The sequence below is a fragment of the Coregonus lavaretus genome (assembly GCF_964263955.1).
Source record: "Coregonus lavaretus genome assembly, chromosome: 25".
Lineage (NCBI taxonomy): Eukaryota > Metazoa > Chordata > Actinopteri > Salmoniformes > Salmonidae > Coregonus > Coregonus lavaretus.
In genome coordinates, this window is record NC_140012.1 from 37,734,868 (window position 1) to 37,746,047 (window position 11,180).

Below are 11,180 nucleotides of genomic sequence, written 5' to 3' on the forward strand. Positions count from 1 at the left end.
GGTGTGTAGAGGGTGGGAGTGAGGTGGAAAGCTCTGGTGGCTGGGGAGACACTGAGTTGCAGCCTCGAGTGGGGAGGTGTTTTCAGGCCGTTCTGTAATGGGGTTGGTGATATTGCATCTGTGTGCCTCTGTGCAGAGGAAACTGTGCCACTGGGTGAGTGGGATGGGGCAGAAAGATGGCCCTCTGGGGCACAGCAGGAGAGAGAGCTAGGTTTAGGAGACAGCCTGGAAAGACATGAGTAGGGCAGTGGACTCCAAACGGGTGGCCTTACGGTCCCCCAGGTGTTAAGGGTCCCCATGGAGGTCCCCCGATTGTTAGAGGTCCCCATGGAGGAAACTTCAGGTGTAGACGTAATGAGGGCCTTAAAGGTCTCCTGGTTATTAGCAGGTGCAGAAGACAGAAAGCTGAGCTTTGACCGTAGGTGAGAATTCAGAGCATGTACAAGGTTCTTGCTAACTGGTTTAGGTTCGGCAGACAGTGAGTCGAGTGTTGAGTTTGATGAGGTGTTTACTGGTCCGGGAGACAGTGACCTGAGCTTTGAGAAGGATGAGTAAAGAGGTTGACATGCAGAGGTCCCCTGGTCGTGAGCTGGGTTAGGAGACAGACATTTAAGTCTTGAGTGTGACAAATAGAGAGGTTGATTTGAATTGTGGGGCACAGAAGCCCCCTTGTTCTTAACTGGTTTCGGCTCAGGCGACAATGAGTTAAGTCTTGAGTTTACTGAGTTGTTGAGTGGCTCAGGAGACAGATGTCTGAGTCTTGAGTGTGATGAGTACAGAGGTGGACTTGGAACTTTGGTGTAGTCCACTGGTTTGGGGAGGTTCTGAGGGAACGGTTGAGACAACGGTGGGACTGGTGAAACCCCAAGGCTTCGATAAGAGGGGGAGGTGACCCTCTCAGAGATAATTCCATTGTTTGATTTCAGTTCATCCGAATGTCTTAATGGTGGGCTATGAGGGCCAACCATTCTCCATGAGGTGGAGAGCTCCTTAGACTCTATGGACGGGGGTGCATTGACAGACCTAAGGGACTCTAACACGCATCCGTCCCTGTGACGGTAGCTCTGAGCTGGGCTGTGTATGGAGGCTGAGGACTGGGCTCTGGATGAGAACACCTCCAGGGGAATAGAGGCCACGCTGGAGGCTGCAGAGCAGGCATTACAGGAAGTCCCATGGTGAATGGGCCAGCAGGGGGAGTAGGGTCTCTGTAGAGTCAGAGTAGGAGACAGGACTGGCAGGCGGCCCTTCCGGAGGATAGCCGTTAGCAGGGAGAGCCGCGTGGGAGGGGGCCTGTGGCGGGAGCGGGGGGACAGGGGACAGGGGGACAAGGAGGGACTTTCACAACAAGGTGGTGAGAAGCAGGTTGGCGGCATGTGGACTAAACTGGAGCCAGGTTCTAGGGAGTGTCTCTTGACTCGCACCACAGAGGGGGTGAACATGCCAGATCTCACTGAGGAGCACGGCGACACTGCGCGGGAAGTCTCGGGGGACATTTGCAGTGCAGACCAGCTCCTGTCTTTGTCCCAGCTCTCAGAGAGGATGGACTCCTGACTCTGACTCTTTGAAGAAGCAGGAAACAGGTCTGTGGAGTTAGCGGGGCTTAGTCTCTCATCGGAGTCAGACGCTCTATTTAAAAAGAGACCCGAGCTGACCTCAGCACCCACAGGGGTGTTGTGACACTGCTGCTGATAAATGCCCTGGTGTTTGTTAACAGCTGTTTCCATAGTAGCGGGCCCGGATACAAAATGGTAGGCTGTATTTTCTGCCTGGGCATTGATAGGGGGAGGGGTCTGGGGTGGGGTTGTGTGATCAGGAGGAGATATCAACTGAGAAGAAAAAAAACATGGGATAGGGGTGAAAAGGTTCTATGAATATGAATTAACACATTGTCGACTAATGATAACTGAAGATGACTGTCAATGAGGTAGATTTAATTTTTTATTTCAAATTCTGAATTATTGAACCATGATAGATAAACATTTTGCCGTTCATTTGCAAAGTAATTAAAGCAGTCTCAGGCAAATACAATTTAGAAAAGGGTAAACAAAACTGGATTTTTACATAATCACTAATACATTGCATATCTGAGACCCAACTTCAAATCAGGATTGGAACCAAAGCTTCATATGTCCATTTTGTTAGTAACGCAAAATACTATTTAAAAATGGAATCTCAGAAGGCATGTTCTCTCGTTGAAAAAGGTACAAGCAAAGGTCACAACAATTGGAACAGTATGGATTATGGCAAGTAGGGTTGGAACAAAAAATTCTGATCTGCCATTTGTGTGTCATTTTTATTACCATGTATAGATGTAATCTCAGAAGCTATGTCATTAAAATGGTCAGTCAAGCTGTTATCCTTGACAAAGCATTGCTATTGTAAAATATTCTTGCCCAACTTCTATTAAACTTACTCAATTATTTATAGGCCCCAAGCTAAGAAGGTGCAACATATAGAAAATGAATCACAAGCTTTAAGATGTACTTTTTGATCAGCGTTGTTGTTGGTTCTGCTGTAAATGTGATTATCACATTGAAGTAGCAAGAGTAGAACATAAGCATACGCACTTACCCAAGTATTTGTCTCCTGTTGGACCATGTCCCCTGCTCCACGTTTTTCACAGTCCCTGATATAGATCACCTCCGCCTTGAAAAGCCCTCCGTCCGACATGGTGTCTTCAGTCACCTTCTGCTTGGGAACTCCTAAATTCTGACAGAGGATCAGGAAACGTTGATGAGCCACTTAGATGAGTTACTGTAACCTGAGCAATCCTGAAGTGAACCTCGGCAAGTCCTTGTGTATAACTTCCAGCTCCTAAGCGAGAGCGGGATGTGTAATTGTGTCTCTCTCCTGGGTTTCCTTTTACCAGAACACATGTCCCACATGAACTGTACACATGCACTACCACATGCCCCACTGGTTGAGTAAGAGCTTAACTGATACTTTTTGTTGTTTACAATTATAGTAAGTCATTTCTCTAGGGGAGAAGGGATACCCGGCCTGGATGACTGACTGACTGACTACACAGTATGCCCTCCATATAATCACAATTACCCTCAGGGTTATTTCATAATAAATCAATGTATTTATAAGTCTTTCTTCACTGTCTAAATGAAATGAAACATTCATTGTGTTTTTTCAGTGTGTTTTATTTCAGAGGTTAACTGGATTCACTAGATGTTAACTGGATGTATGCTGCATTTAAAATGTGATTATTATGTGGAGAAAACATAATGTATTCTGTCTTTCTTTCAATAGTACGGAAAATGGATGTTCAAAAAGGTAAAGCTGGACTTCTACTGTATGAGAAGCTGTTTTAACAACAGTTGTTGTTGCATAATCCAAACCAATAAGCATACAGTATGATTGACTAGAATGAGACCAATCCATGATATTAAGAATATTTTATCCACAATGCCAGTTCATTCTATAAGGTTTGAAGCTGCGATAAATTCAAATTCCATTCCATAAATTCAAATTCCATTCCATAAATTCAAATCCATTCCATTCATTACAATTCCATTGATGAAATACGTGCAAGACCACTCTAACGACATTTGAAATGTCTGTATGGGTTTGACTTTTTCATACATTTGCTACAATATCTCTTTCAAGAATGTACCCTCATCTCCCCTTTAGTTTCAGTCTGCTTATCCTGATTATTCTTTGTAGCATTCATACGTCTTGGCTGAATAGTACATTGTGTATGTGAAAATGGCTTGTATAACATATCTCATTCATTCCATGCTAGCATATAACCTATAGTTCATAATTGAACATCTGAATGGCAAGAGAGGGAACATGAGTAATACTGTCAAATTAATATATGATATCTCTAAAATCGTACATTTTAAATTCAGTTGTCTGTAATGGCACTACAGTTATGCAAAACGACAGGATATTGCTTAGTAAAGCTGCATTTGAATAGAACTATGTCATAGCAGTTTTCAATGGCAAGTTTAATTCTGAACAGCATTAAGTGCCAACAATATTAAGTCCTGGAAATGGTTATTGCTAGTAAGCACAACACATTCTATTATTGGTCCTAATCGTGCTAGGGATGGAGAGAATATTGGGGAGAACGTAGTAAAGAACATTCAGATCGTGATAAGGATCAACTCACATTTATGTCACTCAGCTTTATATACTGTATACTACTTCATGTTTGCTCACAGAGTGCACCTGCAGTTTATATTCACCTATGAAAAAACCTCCTGACATCTGCTGGTTTTCTGAACAACAGACTCTTAGAGATCCATGTGCATAACTCAGACCTTCATATTCATCTCTAAGGGCATCCTAAGGTTGCCTCTAAATAAATACCTTGCTGATGTACTTTCTCCTGTGTTCTGTATGTTACCATGGTAAAGAAAAAAGGCCTGGAGTGTTTGAACTCTTTACATGTGTTTCTATGGTTACCTATTGAGCCAGTTCCTCTGGATATTGTTCACAACCACACTTCATGTACTACAAGCCTGATGCAATTCTGTCCATGTCATAGTGCAGTCTTTTTCTACACTACAGAGCAAACAGACTTGCTTCATGGTTGCCTGAACTAAATTGATTCACCAACTGAGTGCTTGAATTGAAGAGCATTGAAAATCCCATGGGCATTGTGTGAAAGATTCGCTCAATGAAAAACGGATTCCCATATCAACAGTGCCTAATTGACAACTGAGGTTGTATAAACATGATGATTGCCTAATCAGGTGCATTGAAAACCAACAAAAGCTACAGTCAAAGTTTGAGACCACTGTGGAAATGGACGCAAACATTGATTCAACGTACAATTGTAAGGCAACCAGCTGCAAATTCACAATCCTATTACTATTTTACGTTGACTCAACATCTTTTTTTTTTTACAGTGTAAGAATTGAGACCACACAAAAGTGGCTGATGGAAATTGGTGCCAAGTACCTTATTTGGTTTGCCTGTAAGTAGTCCTGTTTTCGCAGCCTCTGTGAGCGTGATTTTAATTGGCAATGTCTTCAGCTCCGGCACAAATGTATAAAACAGAAGCTTGGATGACACTTCTTCTTCTGAGACCTGTAAATAAGAAAGGAACAAATTGTTTGATGGTTACACAACAAGTTATTCTTATCATCTTATGTCCATGATCTTCACATTAAAAAACTATTCAAATCAAATGATCTGAGTTTGTAGTTAACCTACATTACTGAAGCACTGTCACACACTAGCGATACACATATTGTGATTATTTATACCTATAAAGTATGTATTTCTACCATTTAAAAGGATGTTGCAAGAGAGTAAAAAAGTCCTGAGATGTGGTTTATCCTTCTGCTTGCTTTAGTTATTCTGGTCAGAGCTGCATGAAATAAGCCCAAAGCTGCTCAAGAGAATAATGCAGTGTTTTTCCAAATTAGTTTTGGGATGTAGTACTCAAAATGGAATGTGTCAGAACAGAAGCTCCATTCAGACTACATGAATATGTACACGTAGGAGGGAGAAATGAGTCCTGCCCTGTTCACATTTTAAGAGCTCACAGTTAATGATTGTTGGCTGACTGAGCAAGAGACAGAGAACATATGCAGACAAGTGCATTTTTTCCCTCCTCCATTTAGAAAGAAAACATGTTTTGTATTATCTAACAACGTCAAACAAAATAAATTAATATACATTCTGTGGGTCTCCCTATTAATAATCCAGTGAATCTGTTCACTTACACCTTAACTCCACAACAGTTTACACAATGATGAGGAAGTATGTGACAGGTTAGAGTTTTTCGTCATGAATCTTGTTTCATGAATTTTTACAATATAGCCAATTTTGACTTTGCATCTGGCCATCTAGTGGAAATCGCTCAATTCTGCCTCCAGGGCAAGATTCATGACAATGAACGTCAACCTGCAAGTATGTGTAGCCTACAGTATTTATTACAACTGAACCAAGACTATGAGTGTTCAATATTGAAGTATCGTGCTTGTACTGGGTCATACTTTGTACATGTGATTTAAATGTCCTGAGGAAATTAACATAAAGTAAATGGTTAGAATCCCTTACTACCAGTTTAGAGAGATGGATCATGCTGGTAAAAATAAATGGCATTGCAATCAACAGTCATTTCTTTGGCTAGCACAGTGACGCCATGCCACTAACTCGCTTATTGGGAGTGTCATAATGTTGGTTAAACCAGAACTAAAGGCTTGCGTAATTGGTCAGCTGCTTGATTAAGTTCTGGGTCCATACGTGTTACGAGAAGAGATGAAGAGATGCTAGAACCGGAATGAGTTGCGGAACCTCTCTCTTTGCAAGTTACGTGCCGAATTTGCCTTCTGAACCTTCTGAAATTCGAAAGATGTTAACACCTGCGAAATCGTGATTTGTCCAAATAACTACTGCTGCTCGTTGGCCCATGCGTCCCATTCCTTCCCGACAGATTCTGCTGTACCAGTAGATCTGTCCACCAGAGATTAGGAGTGCCATATAGTGACACTTCATTAAAGGGAAATGTCAACATTTTCTACTTCATATTCAAAATCTCCAGCACCACCCCCAACATCAAGATATGTGAAAATGGCGTGTTTCTATGTTTTGTAATAAAAAAGATAGAGGAAGATAAGTGTTTCAAATGACATCATCGGTGTGCATCATGTGATTTGAACAAATTATGAGTAGGTGTTGCCTACTAATTGCCTACTAATTGGTTGATGTAACACTTACCTTCTATATTTTTTACTACAAAACATAGAAACTCGAATTTTCACATATGTTGATGTTGGAGTGGTGCTGGAGATGATGAATATGAAATTGAAAAAGGGTTAAATGTCCCTTTAATTGCAGCCTTGTTGCAATGAGCAATTTCTCTGAATCGACACAACTTTGTATTTTACTATGCTACATATAAGTGCTGACAAAATACGTTTTTGCAAACTTGCAGTTGACTGCATGAAGTATGTCTTTGGGATCACTGGAGTGTTCTCTTGTTGAGCCAACAGCTGAACTGACAGTCACTATAAATGCAGGCAGGCAGCTCAGGTTTTGTCCTCCATTTAATGTCGCCTGACAGAAATAGCCTTGTTTATTTCATGCTCTCGTATCTTCTCCATTGCGAAGTGACGCTGGTTTTATCATGAGACCAGAGCTAACTTGAGAGAAAAGACTTCAACTTGGCACAAAGGTTGTCACTAGTTACCACAGCCACAAAGTCATACACCCCTCCAATTTATTTTCTTAAAATGGGATTTTAAACCTAACCCTAACCATAAGCTTAACTACACTGCTAACCTTATTCCTAACCCTAACATTCAATTAAGACCGAAAAGCAAATTTTTGGTTTTCATGAATGTTTACTATATAGCCAATTTTGACTTTGTGGCTGTGGTAACTAATGGAAACCCACAAACACTGAACTTCAGATCGTTCCATTGTTTTCCCTTCTCTACTGCTCCAAGACATTGAATTACGAGTGTTTAATTACAGCAACAAAAACACAACTACTAAGGCTACCGGTATTAAATCAATGGCTGATAGTGGGTTTCCAGTTATTGCTTTCAGAATTGTGTTTGATTGGCACAGCAGCTATGAAAATCTAACTTAGTTTTAATAAGTGATACAGCTATAGGATCTTAATTTGATCACCCTGTTGTAGAATAACCTTCCTGAAATGCAGGTAATGTAAAAATGGTAGTGTATTTTAAATTTAATCTGACGGACTTGATGGGAATTCTTTTAATATGTATCAACGACTACAAAAATATCCATTAATTATAATTCACATAATAATGAACATTTCAAATTGCTGCAGGACTATTGTCCTGCCTTAGCACACTGGCTCAAAAGAAGATCCTACAGCTGTAGTGCTTTCAGAATTGTGTTTGATTGGTACAGCAGCTGTGGAAATTAAACATAATTTTGAAAGTGCTTTCTGAAAATACACTTTCTGCAATTGATTGAATACCAGCCTCAGTTAATATCTTGGCAGAGGGCTCAACTGCTTGCCCAAAGCACTCCCAAGCTTTCATAAATTCCACAAGAAATACTCCCCAAAACAAAATGCCGTTATAAATCCATTTGAATTAGATTTACTCCAGGAAAAAAAATTAACAAGAGTGCAATCAGCAGCCTTTGAAATGTCGACTCTCACCAGCTGTCCTTATAAATACTTGAAAACAGAGTAGGCTGATAGCAATTAGTGACCAATATATCATGACTGACAGACCATAACCTTCCTATCATGTTATGTACAGTAAAAGCTTCTAGGTCCTTTTAGAGACACATTTTGTTAATTACGCATAGCAAGACATTTTATACCCACATTAAAAGTGGATTAGCCAGACACCATGAACAAGCAAAGAGATCATCCCAGAATACGAGAGTTGGACAAATCGTATTCATACCCTGAATAATTAATGCAAGGTCATAACTGAGAAAAAGGAATCTGTTCCCTTGGAGATAAGAGGATACACATTGTCACAGAAGTCGATTGGTATGGGAGACTAGGGTTGGTTGTCTCAAGGGTTGGTTGTCTCAGTGGTTGGTTGTCTCAAGGGTTGGTTGTCTCAAGGGTTGGTTGTCTTAGGGGTTGGTTGTCTCAAGGGTTGGTTGTCAGCACCCCTACTTTCCGCGGCTATGATCTTACCTGTGAACAGGGTGTGAGGAGCATGTGGTAACTGTTGTCTGTTGCTTGTCATGTGATAGTATAGTATCAAGGCCAGCCCTGGACATAAAGCAACATAAGTGGTCGCTTAGGGCCCCCGGTGCTAGACGGCCACTGACCCCCTCAGTTTTAGGAACAGGTGGGTTCTGAACTTACTGTTGAGAGTTAGAATTGTAGAATACACAAGGTGCAATTTCGAAATTTGGTTGTGCATCAGCAGTCCCTGACAGTCACTCAATTTGCCCATGTCAGCTAAAAATTTTTAGATTGATAAGTTAGTCTAGCCAGCTATCTAAAACTAGTAATCATGGTTGAATTATCGACCGGGCACGAAGGGCACGTGCCAAGAGGCCCTGACCTCCAGGGGACCCCCATTGATTTTGTTAGTCACTCTCACTCAGATATCATATTAACATGGCATACAGTATATAATGGTAAAATGTGTTGTAGGTAATTGTAAAAATTGTAGACCTGCACCGGGCTGGGAAGACTGATTCTGCAATAGGTAAGCAGCTTGGTTTGAAGAAATCAACTGTGGGAGCAATTATTAGGAAATGGAAGACATACAAGACCACTGATAATCTCCCTCGATCTGGGGCTCCACGCAAGATCTCACCCCGTGGGGTCAAAATGATCACAAGAACGGTGAGCAAAAATCCCAGAACCACACGGGGGGACCTAGTGAATGACCTGCAGAGAGCTGGGACCAAAGTAACAAAGCCTACCATCAGTAACACACTACGCCGCCAGGGACTCAAATCCTGCAGTGCCAGACCTGTCCCCCTGCTTAAGCCAGTACATGTCCAGGCCCGTCTGAAGTTTGCTAGAGTGCATTTGGATGATCCAGAAGAGGATTGGGAGAATGTCATATGGTCAGATGAAACCAAAATATAACTTTTTGGTAAAAACTCAACTTGTCGTGTTTGGAGGACAAAGAATGCTGAGTTGCATCCAAAGAACACCATACCTACTGTGAAGCATGGGGGTGGAAACATCATGCTTTGGGGCTGTTTTTCTGCAAAGGGACCAGGACGACTGATCCGTGTAAAGGAAAGAATGAATGGGGCCATGTATCGTGAGATTTTGAGTGAAAACCTCCTTCCATCAGCAAGGGCATTGAAGATGAAAATTTCAGGCCTCTCTCATCTTTTTAAGTGGGAGAACTTGCACAATTGGTGGCTGACTAAATACTTTTTTTTCCCCACTGTAAGTTGTTGGGATTGTGAAAAGAATCCGTGGCCTTGATAGTAGTGCTCGTGATCATGGTTTTATTCCTCACTTTTATACAGCAATCTAGATTCTAGTGTCCAGCTACTCCATCAAAAGCCTTTGCTCTACAAATGCACTTAAAACTGAGTGTGAGTGGCAAATACAGATGTCAAAAGACATGTTGCTATCGTCTCTTGAATGGGGCCATTATTTGTAGCATTACTTGACGATTACACTTCATTCGCTGTCAGAGAGGGAGAGAAAATGAGGGGTTTGAAGCCACAATCAGAAGCCACAATCAGCCATTTCAACCAGCCAGATCACACCAGATCCAATGCAGTATTCAAAGTTTGTCCAGGTCCCCAGTACGTTGGGAGATAATATATATAATATGCCATTTAGCAGACGCTTTTATCCAAAGCAACTTACAGTCATGCGTGCATACATTTTATTTTATTTTTTTTTCTGTATGGGTGGTCCCGGGGATCGAACCCACTACCTTGGCATTACAAGCGCCGTGCTCTACCAGCTGAGCTACAGAGGACCACATGAGATGCCTTCAATACCGTCCATTAGGGGCAATGGTGAGCGCTGTTACCATTAAGTAGGCTCCCATCAAGTAGGCTCTGTAGGCTCTGAGGATTGCAGGTTCAATCCCAGTGCTAGGCACTAGTTTTTTTTGTTTTAACCCTACCCAAAAACCATAACCCTTAACTTAACCAATCGGAATTAATGCCTAAACTTAACCGTTGAGTTGTTTCTGTTTTAACAACAGCAGGTTGGTGGCACCTTAATTGGGGAGGACGGGCTCGTGGTAATGTTTGGAGCGGAATGTGTTTGATGCCATTCCATTCGCTCCGTTCCAGCCATTATTATGAGCCGTCCTCCCCTCAGCAGCCTCCACTGGTTTTAACTCCCAAACCTTAAAGCAGCAATCAGCAGTAGAAACAAGCATCTCACAGCCCCTGATTCAGTAAATATCTGAGGGATGGGCCTGGAGAAATATAACCACTCTCAAATTCATAGACAGAGCTATGGAGGCAAGGACTGACCATCCATGATATCAAAATTATACTTTGAATCATGTTTTGAGGATATACAGTGTTGGTTTACATTTACTTTGTATAACAATCTTATATTTTGAGTTCTGAAGGGGTGCGACAGTTGAACTAAGCTCATGAAGCATTTAAGTTATAAACTCAAATAACTTCACAGATCTTCATTGTAAAGGGTTTAAACACTGTTTCCCATGCTTGTTCAATGAACCATAAACAATTAATGAACATGCACCTGTGGAACGGTTGTTAAGACACTAACAGCTTACAGAAGGTAGGCAATTAAGGTCACAGTA

The 11,180-nt window shown here is 41.6% G+C and overlaps 1 protein-coding gene across 2 annotated transcripts in view; it reads right to left on the reverse strand.

The window, feature by feature from the left end:
* Positions 1–5,445, reverse strand: part of mlip (muscular LMNA-interacting protein) — a 31,978-nt gene extending 26,533 nt beyond the window's left edge. Inside the window, exons 1-3 of one of the 2 annotated variants that reach the window (XM_084141284.1) lie at positions 5,247–5,445; positions 4,918–5,046; positions 2,572–2,709 (exon numbers count right to left, since the gene is read on the reverse strand). In XM_084141284.1, coding sequence (XP_083997410.1) covers positions 2,572–2,709; positions 4,918–5,046; positions 5,247–5,249 — 270 coding nt within the window. In that variant the 5' untranslated portion in view covers positions 5,250–5,445. Of the gene's footprint in view, positions 1–2,571; positions 2,710–4,917; positions 5,047–5,225 lie in introns of both variants that reach the window. The other variant, XM_084141285.1, reaches the window with a different exon arrangement.
* Positions 5,446–11,180: the final 5,735 nt, after the last annotated feature.